We start from the raw sequence: 19,014 nt of genomic DNA, 5'->3' as shown, positions 1-19,014 counted from the left end.
TTTGGGGCGCCTGGTTGACTTGGTTAAGCATCCAACTTGATTTTGGCTCAGGTCATGATCTCAGGGTTGTGAGATTGAACCCTGCGTAGGGCTCTGTGCTGGGCATGAAGTCTGCTTGATTCCCTCTCCCTGTGCCCCTCCCTCCCCAAAAAATTATTATGAATTAAAGCTTATGGTGAAATGATGTTTATGATGCCATGTAAACTCAGCTCTTAAAATATGTACAAAAATTTTTTTTAAAGATTTTATTTATTTGACAGAGAGGAGAGCGCAAGCAGGGGGAGTGGTAGGCAGAAGGAGAAGCAGGCTCCCTGCTCAGCAGGGAGCCCTATGAGGGACTCTATCCCAGGACCCTGGGATCATGACCTGAGCCAAAGGCAGACGCTTAACCAACTGAGCCATCCAGGCGCTCCAGAATTTTAAGGCTATGTGGGACCACTAGCAAAAGAAATACAATTTAAATTTTATTATATTTTATATTTTTACATTTTATATTATATTTATAAATTTTTATTTTAAATTTTTATAATCATAAATACTTTGGGTACTTTCTTGCACTTTCAGCCTTATTTGAATTTTAGTAACTTTGCAGAAGTATGTCTGTCAAAAATGTACTTCTTGCTTGCTTAACCCTTTTAAAATAACACTGCATTCTAAATGTGGAGCTTTGTGATTATGGGGTGGGAAGTCAGTGGTTGAAGTACACTATAATTCCCTTTTTTAAAAAAAAAAACTTTTAAGTTTTAGGCGGAAAGTTTTTGCATATTGATTTGAATGCCAAGAAGTGAGTGCTTTATAAGAACTTTAGAACTCTTGTGATAAAAGAATATAGATCTTTAAGCTTTGATTTAAGAGTTCCATCTAATGCATTATTTACAGAATTGATGTCCACTATTCCTGTGCCCTAATGAAGTGTAACGTACTCTGTCTATAATTGGTATTTTTATAGTCTTTTTAGTCTATTTTACTTATTTAGATAAATATCTTCTAATATTCAATTTCAGGAAAAGCTTTGCTTCTGTAAAGAAGTGTTATGTTTCCATTTTTATAATGAAATGACTCCTTTTTTATTTTGTCAGATCTACGTAACCCTTTTTGTTTAGAGTGTCCTTTATCATCTTTTACATTCCACCTTATTTGCTAAGTAGGACCTGCTTTCAGTTTCCCCCCATATTCTATGAAGCCAGTGACTACAGTTTCTGTATTTTCCTCCCTTGTATAAAGTCTTCTGCCCATCTTAAACCTATAAAAATATCCATTTAGATGTCTATGAGGCATCTCAAATTTAAGATAGTCAAAATTGGTCATCTGTCTTGTTCTCTGCACCTAGATTTGCTCTATACAGTCTTCCTCATCTAAGTTAATGGCAACTCCATTCTTCTTTTATTTAAGAATTAGATTCATCTTTAACTCTTTTTAATCTCACATTCCACACTTGATTCATTAACAGATTCTGTTACCTACTAAATAAATGTATAGAACTATTTTCAGGGCGCCTAGGTGGCTCATTCGGTTAAGCATCTGCCTTCTGCTCAGGTCATGATCCCAGAGTCCTGGGAATTGAGTCTGCATCAGGGTCCCTGCTCAGCAGGGTGTCTGTCTCTCCCTCTGCCCCTCACCCCACTCGTGTTCTCTCTCTCTCTCTCTCAAATAAATAGATAAAATCTTAAAAATAGAACTGTTTTCTTTTACTGCCTCTACCTGGTGTAAGTTATCTTTTGCTGTACAATTGCAGTGGGTTCTTAATTTGCCATTACCTGCCTCCTAAATGTTAATGTGCTCACACTCTAGTAGGTACATATTTTACTTAGAGTAAAAATCAAAGTCTTTTTAAATTGACTACAGAGCCCTCTGACCTGGCACCCCCAATGTCTTCCCCTACCTCTCTGACTTTGTCTCCTACTTAACTCTCCCTTTTTTTCATGTTGGTCTCCTTATAGTTTTTTAAAGATGTCAGGAACATTCCTGTCTCAGCGTTTGCAGGAGTTAGATGAGATCACTCAGAGAGATGGTCTAGAGTGAAGAAAAGAGCTCTGGACCGAATCCTATATAGCAACATTTATGGTGTGGACTTAGATACAATTACTAAAAAGAAGACCAAGAGGGCACAGAGAGAGAGCCAGGAGAAAACCTACGAGTATGGGGTAGTCAAGGAAAGAGTTTTTCAGGGAGGACATAGGCAGTAATGTCTGATGCTCCTTGTGAAGTTAAGGTAAGTTAGATAAGAGAGAAAATGTAATCCTGGATTTAGGGATGGAGAGATCATTAATGACCTGGATAAGCACAGTAAAGAAAGGTGATTGGGACAGAAGCTGAGTTGATTGGGGGGGGGGGGGCGGAGAGCAGTGGAGAAAGGAAGTATAAAGCAGTCCAGCAGTTTAGGACAACATATTCAAGAATGTTTTTGTTCTTAAGAAGGAAAAGTCTTGATCATTTTTAAACGCTAATGGCAAAGAACAAGTAGAGAGGAAGAAGTTGAAGATGCATATTTGGAAGAATGGGATTTATCACCAGAACAGGATTTACCCAGAAGGTAGAGGGAATGAGATTCATATTGTAGGTATCATTAGTCTCAATTGAGTGGCGATACATCAGAGTTAGTGTCGAGAAGCTGAGGGAGAGATGTCTGACTTCTGATTTTTTTCTATAAAAGAGAGATGCTAAGAATGAGAGGTCAGAATTTTGAGGCGATTAAAAGGGTTCCAATAGTTAAATGTTAGAGCCATGCATCCCTCTGGGCTTTACTGGGCTATCGGAGGGATGCGAGGCATAAAATGTTTGAGAAACCCTGATGGATTGTTCTTCAGAAGTTCTGGTTTCTTGTGGGTAGAAACAGTCATTCTCTTAGGAGAAGTGAACAGTGTTTTAATTGGATTATTCAGGCTCTGAAAAAGAAGACAGTGCTTGTTGCTGGTGGGGCGCAGGGGCTTGTGGAATGGCGGTGTACGCTGGTCGTGCCAAAGGTGGTGGATTGAACGCCGGTGGCCTGCAGCCTGGTCTGCAGGATTTAAGGTGGTGTCTGTAGTTCCACATTAGCATTCACCTTGAACAGCCTGAAGTAAACAGCTTTGGAAGGAAAATTGTTGGGGGGCTTTGATGCTTTTACTGGTAATATTTTGTGAGTCTTTATAAATTAGGTTATAGCTAGATGCTGTTTCTAAAGATTCTGTTTAGGAGCTAAGGAATACAGATTTTAACTACTTAAAACACATGCAACATTTTCTTAGGAAATACAGGATTATTTTTAAAATTTTTGAATGATGGTAAAAGATATTCTTTGGAGTAAAAAGGGGGAATTTGTGCCAGCAACTTTAGATTCTCAAATCTAAAGTCCTACTTGGTTTACATATTTTACTTTAACATATTCTACATGAGTTCCCATTTAGTTTAATGGTGAACTTGTATTGCTTTCATTAAATGCTTTGTATTTTCATCAAGTTTCTACTTAAGCACTCAGTGTAGTTCACATAAAGATTCTTGGTTTTTTGTTTTTGTTTTTGTTTTTTCTCCCAACGATTTTACTTTGGGACTCTTGGTTCTTTTGTCATTTTATACGGAGGTACAAGACATTAAGTGGCTTTTGCTTATAGAGATTTAATGAAAAAGGGAGAAAGGATTTTAGGCCTAATAGGAACACTTGCTTGTTACATTTTTTGACTGACACTGGCACACATAAAATGTAGATATAATTTTTCTACAAACTTAGAAATTCAAGGACAATCTGACAGATAAAGTATATAGGCATAAAAATATTAGGAATACCATATAGGTAAGATTTCTGTTTTGTCTGATTATAAAACCTCCTGTTTGGCCGCTTTTCCTTTCTCTCCTCCCCCTTCTTCACTCATTCTTCCTTGTAGTAGTTAAGACATTTTCCCTTTTATTTTTTGGTTCTTCTATGTGATCATGCTCTCTCTTGCTTGAATGGTGCTCAGCAATACATCTTTAAACTCTTCAAAAATCATAGGCACTGAACCAGATCCTGTTAAGCACTTTATAGTAATCTGTTTAATCCTCATAGCAGTCCTATGAAGAATCCTGTTTTATAGGTGAAGAAACTGAGTACATACAGTGGAGGAGGTGATATGATTTGACTCTAGAGTTCATGTGCTTTATTACTGCACTGTGCTGCCTTCCAGCCATTGATTCAGTAGTCATTATAGGGGCACCTGGATGGCTCCGTCAGTTGAGCATCTGCCTTCGGCTCAGGTCATGATCCTGGGGTCCTGGGATGAAGCCCTGTATCAGGCTTTCTGCTCCTCTCACCATCTCCCTCTCCCTCTGCTGCACCCCCTGCTTGTGCTCTCTCGTGCGTTCTCTCTTTCTCTGAAATAAATATATAAAATCTTAAAAAAAAGTCATTATAGTAGTTTTGACAATTTTCAATGAGCTGAAAATGATCAACCTATCCTTCGTATTTAGATATTTTTAATATCTAGCCATTTATTTTAGTGATATGTTTTAATGACTCCAGTAAAGTTTACAGTTACTAAATCTAAAAGAAAATTTTCATTTTATGGCCATAATTCTAAAAACTGAAAATCGTACCTTAAAATAATTTGATGACATTGCCTTTATTAATTTGCAGCTTATTAATATCGTAGATTGTTTCAAAAAAGCCTTCCAGGTAGGTACCTCATACTGTTCTGTGTCTGAATATTGTTTTGTCTGATAAGCTGGTTATTGAAGATGTATATTACAATATTTAGAACACAATTCAGCAGTGAGGAGGCAAGCCAGTGGAATTACCTTCCTACCATACAAACTGGGAAATTGAACAAATTATAGAAAACAAATGTTTTCAGATGATAGGAAGCACAAGAATGAGATACTTGAGAAAAGGGGAAACAAGGAAAATCCTATCATTGTCCGGAATTTCTACCAGGAAGTAATTTTTGGACTGCAGTGCCAAAAGGGTGAACCTCAGCAGAAGGTTGTCAGTTTTGTTGAGGAGTTAGAGACTTGAGTTCAAGGAAGCCAAGGTAGTTAGAATTGTGGAGCTGATTACATGGGGAAAGAGAGAGGGCGGTGGGGGGGTGGGGGGAGAGAAAACGCTTCAACAATGTGTTTCCTTGAGCGTTTGGCTAATATCAGTCTGTGAATGCATAGAGTGAAACCCCATGAGCTTAGACATGAATAGTTGGTGAAGAAAAATAAATCACTGGGATTAACATGAATAATTTCCAGTGCTTACACAAGATCAAGAATTGTTTGAATTTTCTCCATCTGGTTTTGAGAGACTTCATTGAATACATGGGCAATTCAGTGGAAGGGTGAAGTGAGGGTAGATTGGTGTTCAAATGGAAGCTATTCTAGTTCTACCCTGAGAAAGCGTCACACTAATATGCAGGTACTTACCTGTTTGCCAGAAAAAAATCAACACTCTTTTTTTTTTTAAAGATTTTATTTATTTACTTGAGAGAGAGAAAAGTAGCAGGGGGAGGGGCAGAAGCAGATTCCTCACTGAGCAGGGGGCCTGATGTGGGGCTCGACCTGAGCCGAAGGTAGATGCTTAACCGACTGAGCCACCCAGGTGCCCCCATAATTAGTACTCTTTAATGCAGGGTTTCTCAACCTTGTCCTTAGTGACATTTGGGCAGGATAACTCTTTACTTTGGGGGGGGGTCTATCTAGTGCATATAGAATGTTTATAAACATTTCTGATCTAAACCTACTAGATATCAGTGGCAGTCTTCAGTTGAAATAATCAAAATTGTCTCCAGATGTTCCCATGTATCCCTTGGGGGATAAAAGCACCCCAGGTTGAGAGTCACTGTTTTTTTATTTAAAAAAAGTTTTTTTAAAGATTTTGTTTATTTGACAGAGAGAGACACAGCGAGAGAGGGAACATAAGCACGGGGAGTGGGAGAGGGAGAAGCAGTCTTCCCGCTGAGCAGAGAGCCCGATGCAGGGCTTGATCCCAGGACCCTGGGATCATGACCCGAGCCGAAGGCAGATGCTTAACAACTGAGCCACCCAGGCGCCCCCAAAAATTTTTAATTTTTTAAATTTTCTTGGGAGGTGGGGGCAAAGGGAGAGGGAAAGGGAGAGAGAGAATCTTAAGCAGTCTCCATGGAGCCTGACACAGGGCTCAGTCCCATGATCCTGAGGTCATGACCTGAGATGAAATCAAGAGTTGGACGCTTAACCTACTGGACCACACAGGGCCCCAAGAATCACTGGTTTTTAGAGGATTACAACAAGATCTAACCCTCAACAACATTAAATAAAATGAATTACTAGCTGTATATCAAGAAGTAGCAAAATGTGACCCACAGTTTGGAAGAAAATCTAGTTGATAGAAAGTGAACCAGAAATGATGGAATTAACAGCAAGGATGTTAAAAATAACTATAATAAAAATGCTCAGTATGCTCAAGGATGTAATAGAAAATGTGAATGTAATGAGTGAAATAGAAGATAGTAAAAAAGAACCAAATGGAACTAACTCCTAGAGATGAAAAACACAATATCTGTAATGAATTCCTTCTTGTGGAATTTCAGCAGTAAACTAGAGAATGAAGAAAAGATAATTGAAACTTACACATGTAGCAAAGACTCCATCCAAAATGAAGCAGTAACAGGATAAAGACTGCAGAAAACTTGGGATAATTTTAAATAGTCTAACATGTGTAGCTTGAGTTAGAGAAAAAGAGTAGAGAAAAGGTGGTCAGGAAAAATAATTTGGAGAAAGAATGTTAAAATATGCCCAGATTTGATGCAAACTATAAATCCACAAATTCAAAAAGGATAAACACACCCACACAGGGCTTGCAATGGCACATTATAATTAAGTGCTGAAAATGAACAGTAAAGTGGAAGATCTTAGGAAACAGAAGAAAAAGGTACTTCAAGTAGAGAAGAATTAAGATAAAAACCACAGATAATCATGAGAAACTAACTGGCAGAAGACAATGGAATATCTTTGAGGTGCTGAAAGAAGAAAAGTGGTCAACCCAGAATTCTATTTTTGTGAAAATATTATCCAGAATAAAGGTGAGATAAAGTTTTCAGACAAACAGTAATAGAGAATTCATTGTTAGCAGACCTGCTATACTCTAAAGAATTAAAGTTCTCTAGGAAAAAAAACAAAATGATACCAGGTAGAAACTTGTATTTATATAAGTGGAATGAAGAGTGACAGAAATATAGGTAAATATGTGGATAAGTATAAAACACTGTTTTCCATTTTCAAATTTCTTTAAAAGATAATTGATTTTAAAATAATATATTATGGGAAACAGCTTATGTAGAAGTAAAACAAATGACAACAGTAGCTGTAAACACAGAAGAGATGACATGGAAGTGTACCTATTATAAGGCTATTACATGTGAAGCGGTATAATTTTATTTGAATGGTTTTTGGCAAGTTAAAGTTGCATATTATAAGCCTAGAACAACCCCTAAGAAAATAAAACAATGAGGAATTGCTAATAAGTTAATAATAAAATGAAATGCTAAAAAAGTACTTTAAAAAAGAGAGACATCAAACAAAAAAATTAACTCAAAATGCATTAAAGTCTTGAACAAATACCTGCAACCATGAAACTCCTAGAAGAAAACCTAGGCGGTAAGCTCCTTGACATCAGTCTTGGAGATGATTTTTTGGACCTGACTCCAGAAGCAAAGGCAACAAAAGCAAAAATAAACAAATGGGACTACATCAAACTAAAAAGCTTCTCCACAGAAAGGAACCCATCAACAGAATGAAAAGGCAGCCTATGGAATAGGAGAAAATATTTGCAAATCATATATCTTATAAGGGGTTAATATCCATAATATATAAACAACTCATCCAACTCAAAAAACATGATTGAAAGATAGGCAGAGGATCTGAATAGGTATTTTTTCAAAGATGATGTAGAGGTGGCCAATATATACATGAAAAGGTGCTCAACATCACTAATATTCAGAGAAATGCAAACCAAAACCACCTGTTGGAATGGCTATTTCAAAAAGACAAGAAGTGTTGGTGAGGATGTGGAGAAAAGGGAACCCTCCTGTACTGTTGGTAGGAATGTAAATTGGTGTAGCCACTAATGAAGACAGTATGGAGGTTCCTCAAAAAATTAGAACTACTTTGTGATCCAGAAATTCCACTTTGGGTCATTTACCTAAAGAAGAGAAGTACACTAACTTGAAACGGTATCTGCGCCCTTGTGTTCATGGCAGCATTTTTTACTAATGGATAAAAAATGTTTTACATATGCACAATGGAATATTTTTCAGCCATAAAATAGAAGAAAAACCTTGCCATTTGCATCAACATGGATGGACCTCGAGGACGTTATTATAAGTGAAATAAGTCAGACAGAGAAAGACAAATACTGTATGATTTCACTTAGATGTGGAATCTAAAAACAAAACTGAATTTAGGGATACAGAAAACACATTGATGGTTGCCAGAAGTGAAGGGTATAGGATGGGTGGAATGGATGAAGGTGGTCAGAAGGCACAAACTTCCAGTTATAAATAAGTTCTGGGGATGTAATGTACAGCATAGTAACTATAGTTAATAAAACGGTGTTGTATATTTTAAAAGTCATAGGAGAGTAGATCTTAAAAGTTCTCATCATAAAAAAATTTTAACTGTGTGATGATAGATGTTAATTATAAGACTTTTGTGGTAATCATTTCACAATATATATACACATAAGGAATCATTATTTGTACACCTGAAAGTAATATAATGTTATATGTCAGTTATATATCAATAAAAAAAAAAAGAGACGGCAGAGCCCACTGTCTTTATGTCCACATACTGAGGAAAGGCCGTGTGAAGGCACAGTGAGAAGGCAGCCATCTGTAAGCCATGAAGAGAGATCTCACCAAAACCCAACATGCTGGCACTCTGATCTTGGGCTTCTAGACTCCAGAACTGAAAAAAATAAATGTCTCTTGTTAAAGCCAAAGGAAAAAAAGAGAAAAAGGAACAAAGATTAACTGGGTAAATAGGAAACAAATAGCAAGATCATGGATTTAAACCACAACAGTGATTACATTAAAATTAAATGGTCTAGGGGTACCTGGGTGGCTCAGTCAAGTCTGATCTCAGGTCAGGTCTTGATCTCAAGGTTGTGAGTTGAAGCCCCACGCTGGACTCCATGCTGGGCATGTTGCCTACTAAAAAAAAGTCTAAAAACTCTAATTGAAAGGCCAATTGACTGGATAATATGCTGCCTACCAGAAACTTGATATATTAAGATACAGGTTAAAAAGAAAGAAAAAGGGTATTCTGTTGCAAAGCATAAGCAATCTAGAATGGTTACATTACTAATGATATATTAATATACAAAGGAAATAGGGATAAAAAGCATTTCATAATGATGGAGTCAATTCATAAAAATTACATAACAGTTGTAAATATGTATAACCTAATACCAGAACTACAAAGTACATGAGACAGAAACTGCCAGAACTGAAAGAAACAGGCAAATCTGTGCATAGATTTGAACATGCTTCTCTCATTAATTGATAGAACCAATGGACAAAAAAATTAGTAAGAATATAGAAGAGTCAAATGATCAAATAAGTGATCTAGTCGATGTTCTGAAATAGTTAACCCAACAACAGTAAAATACACATACTTTTGAAAAGTACATGGAATATTTACCAATAGACCCTTAATGTTTGGGCATCAGACAAGTCTCAGAAATTTAAAAGGTTTGAAGTCCTACACAGTAGGTTTTGTGACCTCAGTGGAAGTATTTCAGGAATAGATACTTGGGAAATTCTCAGTTACTTGGAAATTAAGCAATCTTTATAAATAACCTGTGGATCAAAGAAGAAATTGTGAGGGAAATTAAACTGGTTTTTCAAAATGAAAAAAAAAGGAAACAATAAAAATTTGTGGAATGCAGGTAAAACAGCACCTGTAGAGAAATTTATTGCTTTCAATGCTAATACTAGAAAAGAAAAAACAAAAGTCAATAATCATAAGTTTTTATCTGAAATCAGTAAAAGAAGAGCAAAGTAAACCTGAAATAATTAGAAGTCAGGAAATGAGAGCAAAAAACTATGAAATAAAGAACAAACCAACTTTCAAGAAAATCAGCAATTTCAACAGTTGAGTTTTTCAAAAAGGTATAAAATTGTTAAAGCTCTAATGGTTGCTCAGAGAAAAAAGGAAAAAATATTACTGATAATCAGATATGAAATGTCTGATTGAGTAATAACCAGTGATATGAATATCACTGCAGATCAGACATTAAAGGGATGATAAAAAATATAAATTTGATAACTTTTTGTTTTTTATTGTTCAAGGATGCACACATTCCTTGAACAATACAACTTATTAAAATAGAAATAAAACTAATAGTCTGAGTACCAGATGAAGAAATTTGAATTCATTATCAAAAATCTTCACACAAAATACTGCTGAATTCTATTAAGGATTTAATCTTACACAGAGTTTTTCAGATTTCTAGGTTGGTATGACTTTGATATAAAAATCTGATGAAGTCATGAAAAAATGAATTATAAACCATTATGTCATGAGCATAAACACAGAAATCAAAACCAAGCATTAGCACATCAAGCCCAGCAAAATATGTAAAGGTTATACATTATGATTAAAGGGAGCTACTCCATTCATTCAAAAGTAAAATATGTAAAGGTTATATATTATAATTAATGATGTTTATCCCATGTATTCAAAAGTTAAACAGCTTAAAAGATGGCCATCTCAGATGCAGGAAGAGAATTTTATGTATTCAGTACTTAATTTCAGTAAAAAAGCTCCATAATAGCAACAGTAGGAAACTTTATAAATTGAACAAAGCTCATCTATGAAAAACCTGCAGCTAACCATTTTTTTTTTTTTAATATTTATTTATTTGGCAGAGAGAGAGATAGCAAGAGCAGGAGCACAAGCAGGGGGAGTGGGAGAAGGAGAAGCAGGCTTCCCGCCGAGCAGGGAGGACTATGTGGGACTCGATCCCAGGACCCTGAGCCGAAGGCAGATGCTTAATGACTGAGCCACCCAGGCACTCCCCCCCCCCCCCCCCCCGCAGCTAACATTCTTAATGCTAGATACATAGTGACATATCTGTACAATGGAATACCAATCAGCAATAAAAAGAAATGAAGTAGGAATGCATGGAACAGCATAGATATAGTTTATACATTCTGCCTAGCAAAAGAAGCAGATACAAGATGTATGTGCTGTGTGATTAAATTTATTTGAAACTCAAGATACCTGTAGTGACAGAATGAAGATCAAGGTTTCTTGAAGCTTGAACTTAAGAAGGATTGATGAGGGTGGTGTATGAATGTCCATTTGGGGTGACAGACGTGTTCTGTATCTTGATTGTTGTGGTTCCATGGTGCATACATTTGTCAAAAGATATTGGAATATCCATTTAAAATTGGTTCATTTTATTGTGTGTAAACGTTCTAATAAATGATTTAAAATATATTACAAAAAGTTATGTGGCTTAGGCTAATATTGAAAGTGGTTAGTATAGATCACTGTACTTGTTAGCATTACATTTAAGTTATTAAAAGTTGTTTCCTTTAATTCTCAAATGTTTCAGATGTGTGAGTAGAGGCTTTTGTTTGAACCATTATTAATAATTTAATGATTATTAATCTAATTAAAATGGTTCTGGGATCATCAAGAATTCAAATGTTGGCTTTGTTACTACATATATGGCTTTGGAAAGGTTCTTTTTGGGGGGGGGAAGTTCTTAATATCTCTTTACCCAGTTATTTTCAAAATGAGGAATAATAGTTCTTAATGTTAAGCCTATGAATGATTATGTAAATTAGATATAATTCATGTACAGTGCTTAGCAAGTGCCTGTCATAGATTAAGCCCTGAATAAATGTAACTACCATTTTTATTAATTACGTTGTTGTTATTCTTACTGTTAAACTTCAACAGATTCCTTTAGTTCAATGAACTGGTATCATGTGTTTTTCCCTACCCCTTGACCCCATTCTGAAGTGTTTCTGGGATTTTCTTGGATGATATACTCTAGAACTTTTTCTTAGATTATAAGGCTTTTTGAGAATCTAAGAGATATGCTTCTTATACCCAGAAAAATAAGCTGAAAAAATACCCATACAATTTTCCATGGGTTGTTCATAAATTCATTAAAGCCTGTAAATAAGATCCTTTGCTGCTGAGCAAGATTGTAGAAACAACTTTCTTACTTATATAATGTTAAAATTTCTTTAAAAAATTTTTTATTGTAGTTTAAATTTTTATTGGTTCAAATTTAGACTTCATTCATCTATGAGTTAAAATGATAAACTTCTAAGAATGAAAATGGACTTTTTATTTTTATTTATTATTTTTTTAAAGATTTTATTTATTTGTCAGAGAGAGAGAGCACAAGCGGGGGAGCAGTAGGCAGAGGGAGAAGCAGGCTCCCCACGAAGCAGGGAGCCTGATGTGGGGCTCGATCCCAGGACTCTGGGATTATGACCTGAGCCGAAGACAGGCACTTAACTGACTGAGCCACCCAGGCGTCCGAAAATGGACTTTTTAAAATAAAAATTTGCTAATATTACTAGTTGCTGTATTTGGAAACTCCCCTACTTTGATCAAATTGAATCTTATGTAACTTTTAGAAAATGATAAATTTTTGTGCAACATGTTAGAATTCTGTCATGTTTGGCCAAGAGCTGTAAATTTTGACATGCTTTTGTTAAGGAACTTGTATTATATGACTTCCTGGATTTCTAAATTAGCATTTTACTACCTAAATATTCCTAAAATTGTTATTGTTTAAAACAATATCCAAAATAATCAGTTTAAGTGAATTTTACTTTTTTGGATATTTTAGTGCTCTTAATTTTTTATTTTTATTTTACCATTTTTAATTAGGAGGTATAGAATGTAAACAGTATGGAAGGGGATCTTTGTGATTCTGCATTCTTCAAAAACAAATTATTCTTTCAGAAACTGTTTTGACTGGGACTACCTCACCTTTACCGTCTCCAGGGAATGGGAGTGAAACTGCACCTGGATCAGTTACACAGCCAAAGAAAATTCGAGGAATTGGATTTGGAGATATTTTTAAAGAAGGCTCTGTGAAACTTAGGACAAGAACATCTGGTAGTGAAATAGAAGAGAAGAAAACAGAAAAGGTAATGATGAACTTCTAGATTAACTGCACTTATTCTCTCATTAAGTATTTTTTAAAATGTAAAAGTCAGTTTGCAACTCTGTTATATTTCCTTTTTTAAGATCACTAATAATTGGTTATGAATGAGAAGAATGAGAAACTGCAACTTTATAGTGATTACTTTAATGTTTATATTTGGTTCTTATAAAATGAGAATGTTTACTGGTAAATTTAACACCCGACTTTTCTTAGTGGAAACTTTAGAGTTTTTGGTTATCATAGGTAAAAATAGAAAAGGCGATTTTTTTTCTTTGCTTTGCCTTTTAAAAGCTAAAATTACATATTTTTTCTTTTAATTTGAAATAGGCCTAACATGGGTCATTTTAAAATGGATTCACAATGAGATACTAAGTTGATTAGGCTCTACTTAACTTTCCTCTGGATTGCCTGTTAGGAGGAAATATGCTAATCTCTCTCTCTAAATGTATGGAGAACTTTATTTTTCATTAGTATTTCACTGGTGTTGTGAAATAAATCAAAATGAACATACCATAAATTATAACATCTAATAACAGATTTTATTTATTTTACTTTATTTTTTACCACTTGGTGAGATCCTTTTTATTTTTTCCTTCCAAATTAATAACAGATTTTAAAATAAACTCCCAAGTCTTTGTTTTGGGGGAAAATAGCTGCAATTTCTGGAACACTAATTACAAGGCTATGTTGTTTCTGAGGCTCACATCTTAGAGATACAGACTACTTATTTCAGATAGGAGCTTTTTCCATTGACTTTTAGGGTGTTTCATTTTAGTTCTCAGTTCTATGACTGTATTTAACTCTTAAGAGTTTTAAGTATTTCAGTATTTGCTTGCCTAGTTCAGCTGTATTTCACTTATAAGACTGTTTTGGTTGGTGAAATGTATTTTCAAGTTTTCTTCTACAGTGGTTAGTTTCAACATATTTTTTCTTTCCCAGCTTGCTACATATTTTTTCATGTAATAATGATTTGGATTCAGGAAAGAGAACTTGTACTTTCTACCCTACCCTCTCCTAGCTTCAAGACTGTCTGGCAGTTAGAATATGGGGCCTAATTGATTCTTGGTTTTAAAGGTGAAGATTGGAATTCTTAATGGTTTTGGAATGGTGCTGTATAGCCATATAAGAGCCAGGAATGCTGGAGAAGCAGTGTTTGCATTATGAGGGACATTAGATAATCTGGGGCTCCTTTCTAACTCTAAAGCTTATGATTTATATCAAATAACTTTATTTAATTAATGATTACAGTAGTACTCTTTCAGAACACTTAAAATGTTCACTATTCAAGAATTATTATTAGTGAGAGTCGTCTCAGGGTCACCCTATATTGATGGCCTTTTGAGCCTTGCTTTGATCACTCACCCAGGAATTGATAGAGAGCACATTTGCTATGTTTGTGGGTGACATCAGATTAAAAGAAATGATGGGTAGAATTGGGAGAAATTAAAGTGAGTATCTTAAAATATACAGAACACACAGTGATAGGTAGTTGGTACATTTAGATTTTTAACTAATGACAGGTAAGGTCAAATGTAATGTTTTTTTCTGGGGAGAGAAGTCAAGGAAAACACGAGTATGAAGGACTTAACTTAGTCCTTTACAAGGTAAAATTTTCTCCTGGACTATAGTTACAGAGGTTGTAACATTAGCTAGGTATTTTTATTCAGATAGCAGCAATGAAGTATAAAGACTTTCTTTTCTTCCCTATGTCATCGTAAGGAAGTTTAGTGCTGTTGTTTAAGAGCCACTTTCTAGAGTCAGACTTCTAGATTCAGATCTGGGCTCCACTACTAAATTACTGTTATTGTGGGCAGGTTACTTAACTGCTTCCTTATCTATAAAAGGAGCACATAATAGTGCTTCCTTTATGCAGATTGTTTTGAGGATTAAGTTATAATGTATATAAAGTGTTTAGCTAAGGGATTGGTATTCAGTACATTTTCAGATGCTATTTTTTTTTTAAGATTTTATTCATTTATTTGTCAGCACAAGCAGGGGGAGCAGCAGAGGGAGAGGGAGAAGCAGGCTCCCCGCCGAGCAGGGAGCCCAGCGCCCCATGGGGCTCGATCCCAGGCCCCTGGGGTCATGACCTGAGCTGAAGGCAGACATTTAACTGACTGAGCCACCCAGGCGTCCCAGATGCTATTATTTTTATTGATTTTAGAGGTTTACAATTAAATTACTGTATTATGGGTAGCAGAGAATGTGTATTATCCTTAAGATGGGGAGTTTTAAAAATGTAAAGTTCTGAGCTATCACATTTAGGAAAGCTTATGTCATCTTTATCTTTTCATTGCAGAGTTTTTAGTCACATTACTAACCTGGCTATAGGTATTGTTCGGGAAAGTTGGCTAACGCAAATGGAAATTTTATTTAAGAATATTATCTTAATTCTCACCTAAAATAGTTGATACCATCCTTTTCTATTCCAGCCCTTAGTTATACAGTCAGTAGGATCCAAAGCACAGAGTGTGGACATAACAAAAACAGAAACAGAAAGTAAAACTAAAGGTAAGTTTTTGAATAAAATTTGCATATTGGGAATGAAGCATGCTCAAATACATAATTAGATTTTTTGAAGATGTTTGTTAACACTGTACTACTTGATCACAGTATTAGATCCTATGAGATGTAAGTACTACAGGGTCAAAGATTTTAGTGTGCTTTGTTCACTCATGTATCCCCCTGTAGTTAGAACTGCGCCTAGAACATAGTAGGCACTTAGTAACTATTTGAGTGCATGTATTAATGAAATTGTTACTTAATTCAGTGTATAGTATTGGCCAAAATTATTCATTCATCTTTAATAGCTTCTAGTGTGCATTTTTTTTTTACACAAAGTAGAGGCTTAATAAGCATTGTTGAAAAAATCTATTTAAACTACATTATTTACGTTCTTTATTTTAGCAAAGGAATATTGTAGAACGTTATTTGCCTATGAAGGTACTAATGAAGATGAGCTTTCTTTTAAAGAGGGAGAGATAATCTACTTGATAAGTAAGGTAAGCTATTTTTCAGTTTTTCAGTGCATCATTTAATTTATTCATTCTTACATTCCTCCTACAATGTAAGCTCTAGAGGAGCTGGAACTTTGAGAACCTGGCACATAGTAAGTGCTCAGAAAGGTTTTTTTTTTTTGAGAACATTTTTATTGTCTGTCTAATAATTGATTTATTGGGGATTATTTTTACCATCATGTGTGTTTTTTCTCTAACCTCAACTCCAGATTTCTGTTCTCACTTCCTAGTTCACCTCATTACATTTTTCCCCCATCTAATGTTTGTTGTTTATAATATAAAAAGAGTTTTTTATAAAACTGGTTGGCTCATATAAAAAGAGTTTTTTATAAAACTGGTTGGCTCAGTCGTTAGGCATCTGCCTTTGGCTCAGGTCATGGTCCCAGGGTCCTGGGATTGAGCCCCACATTGCGCTGTCTGCTCGGCAGGAAGCCTGCTTCTCCCTCTGACCTTCCCCCTGCTTGTGTCCCTTTCTCGCTGTGTCTCTCTTTGTCAAATAAATAAATAAACTCTTAAAAATAAAAAGAAGAAAAATAAGGAAACAATTTAAATTCCATCAGTATGTAAATGTTTATAAAACCATACAGTGGAAAGTGATGCAGCTATTTTAAAGAATGAAGTAGTTTTATAACTTGGAATAAATTATGGCAAAAAAATAGAAAACCCAGGAGTATTTGGGTCTGGGCAGAATCCCGTTACTATTTGTAATAGAGGAAAACTATAAATGTTTTGGTTTTGTTATAACCATATAGAATAATTTCTAAAAAATTTCCCCTTGTTTTAAATTGACTTTGTTATCAGATGGTTTAGTGTATGTGATTTTTAATATCCATAGTTTTGGACTGATAATCATACAATTTCTCATGGAAGGGGGGGTATTTGGAAAGAATTGTAGAATATCTTGTTAATTTCTAAGGCAAATGAGTAATGTGCTTGTTTTTTGGTATATAAAGTGTTAAGAATGTTAAGTAAGATACAGTTTAGAAAATCATATTCTTGCTCCACCTCCTCTCCCACTTTACTTTTTCCTTTCTTCTTGTAAACTGAATTTTAAAATTATTTGACTTACTTAAAAAAATGAAACCCAGTTTTATAATACTGCTGGAAGTAATATGTGGGTAATATTTGCTTTTAGGAGGACCTTATGATCTGTTTAGCCCTTTTTTTTCCTTGTAAAAATAATGGAATACAGTACTTTCCCATTTTGTTGTAAACTTTTTTCTTATTTAAAGATAGCCCCAATTATTTTAATTATTCCTCATTTTGCATTATAGGAGACTGGAGAAGCTGGCTGGTGGAAGGGTGAACTTAATGGTAAAGAAGGAGTATTTCCGGATAATTTTGCTATTCAGATAAATGAACTGGATAAAGACTTTCCAGTAAGCTTTTATTTTTCAATGATGGTAATAGTTTAATGAACCATTTGCCAATTATTTCTTTAAAAACAGGTCAGCTTTATGAGGGGGTTTCCAATTTATATATTGAGGTGAAATTGATTTGAACTGTAGTAAAACAAAATAATATTTCAGTTTTGTGTTTTATTTCTGGTGTTCTTTCCCCACTGACTATATTGAAAAGTAATGTTAGACTTTTACTTTATTATAATTAAAAGAAAAAGTCTCTCATAGTAGTTAGACAAATTAACACTTCCCTGGAAGAAATTATACTTGAATTTTTTGGAAAATCTTATTTTAAGCTACTCTTGATCTTACAGTACTACTCTGTCAATGCATTTTTGGGAGGGTAAGAAGCAGTCTTTGCTTTATTACAGTATTTAAAGTGATGCTGAGTCATTCATCAGTGCTCTTTTGCTTTTCTGCAACTTGATCCCTTTTTTCCCCCATAGGATGTTGGACCTAATTGAGGATTGATTGATTGATTGACTGAAGTATAATTGACATACAATATCCTATTGGTTTTAGGTGTTATGGATCATAGTGATTAGATATTTTATTAATTTATTAATTAATTTATTTATTTATTTTTAGATATTTTTATACATTACTGAATGGGCCCTATAATAAGTCTAGTTCTGTCACCAAAGTTATTATAATATTATTGACTGTGTTCTCTCTGCTGTACATTACAGCCCCATGACTTATTTATTTATTTTATAACTGGAAGTTTGTATCTCTTACTCCCCTTCAACTTATTTCACCTGCTCCCTAGCCCCTCCCCCTTATGGTAACCAACAGTCTGTTTCCTATATCTGTGAGTCTGTTTCTGTTTTTTTTTTGTTGTTGTTCATTTGTTTGTTTTTTAGATTTTACAATAAGTGAAATCATATGGTATTGTCTTTATCTGTTTGACTTATATCACTTAGTATATGATCCTGTAGGTCCATCTATGGATTTCATTCTTCTTATAGCTGAGTAATAATCCATTGTGTATGTATACATCACATGTGTGTATATATATGTGTTGTCTTCCAGTAGTGAACAGTTTTACTTCTTCCTTTCCAATTTGGATGCCTTTTATTTATTTTTCTTGCCTAATTGTTGTGGCCAAGACTTCCAGTACTGTGTTGAAGAAAAGTGGTGAGAGTGGGTATCCTTATCTTGTTCCTGATCCTAGAGAAAGAGCTTTTAGCTTTTTACCATTGAGTGTGATGTTAACTTTGGGTTTGTCATGTATGGACTTTATTATGTTGATGTACATTCCTTCTATACCCACTTTGCTGAGAGTTTTTATAAATGGATGTTGGATTTTTTAAATGGTCTTTCTGCGTTTGTTGAGATGACCATAGGATTTTTACCCTTCATTTTGTTAAAATGGTGTATTATGTTGATTGGTTTAAAGATGTTGAATCATTCTGAAATAAATCCTAAGTGATCATGATGTATGATCCTTTTGAAGTATTGTTCAGTTCAGTTTGCTAATATTTTG

At 34.8% G+C, this 19,014-nt stretch overlaps 1 protein-coding gene across 4 annotated transcripts in view; it reads left to right on the top strand.

The window, feature by feature from the left end:
* LOC113926392 (CD2 associated protein) overlaps nucleotides 1-19,014 on the top strand; it is a 133,314-nt gene that overhangs the window by 66,365 nt on the left and 47,935 nt on the right. For 2 of the 4 annotated variants that reach the window (XM_027601202.2, XM_027601200.2), the window contains exons 6-9: nucleotides 12,907-13,094; nucleotides 15,544-15,622; nucleotides 16,019-16,113; nucleotides 17,403-17,507. In XM_027601202.2, coding sequence (XP_027457003.1) covers nucleotides 12,907-13,094; nucleotides 15,544-15,622; nucleotides 16,019-16,113; nucleotides 17,403-17,507 — 467 coding nt within the window. The remainder of the gene's footprint in view (nucleotides 1-12,906; nucleotides 13,095-15,543; nucleotides 15,623-16,018; nucleotides 16,114-17,402; nucleotides 17,508-19,014) is intronic. The other 2 variants (XM_027601201.2, XM_027601203.2) reach the window with 2 other exon arrangements.

This window comes from Zalophus californianus, chromosome 7 (assembly GCF_009762305.2).
Source record: "Zalophus californianus isolate mZalCal1 chromosome 7, mZalCal1.pri.v2, whole genome shotgun sequence".
Taxonomy (NCBI): Eukaryota; Metazoa; Chordata; class Mammalia; order Carnivora; family Otariidae; genus Zalophus; species Zalophus californianus.
The sequence above is the reverse complement of the archived record's forward strand: the minus strand, read 5'-3'. Positions and strand labels throughout refer to the sequence as shown.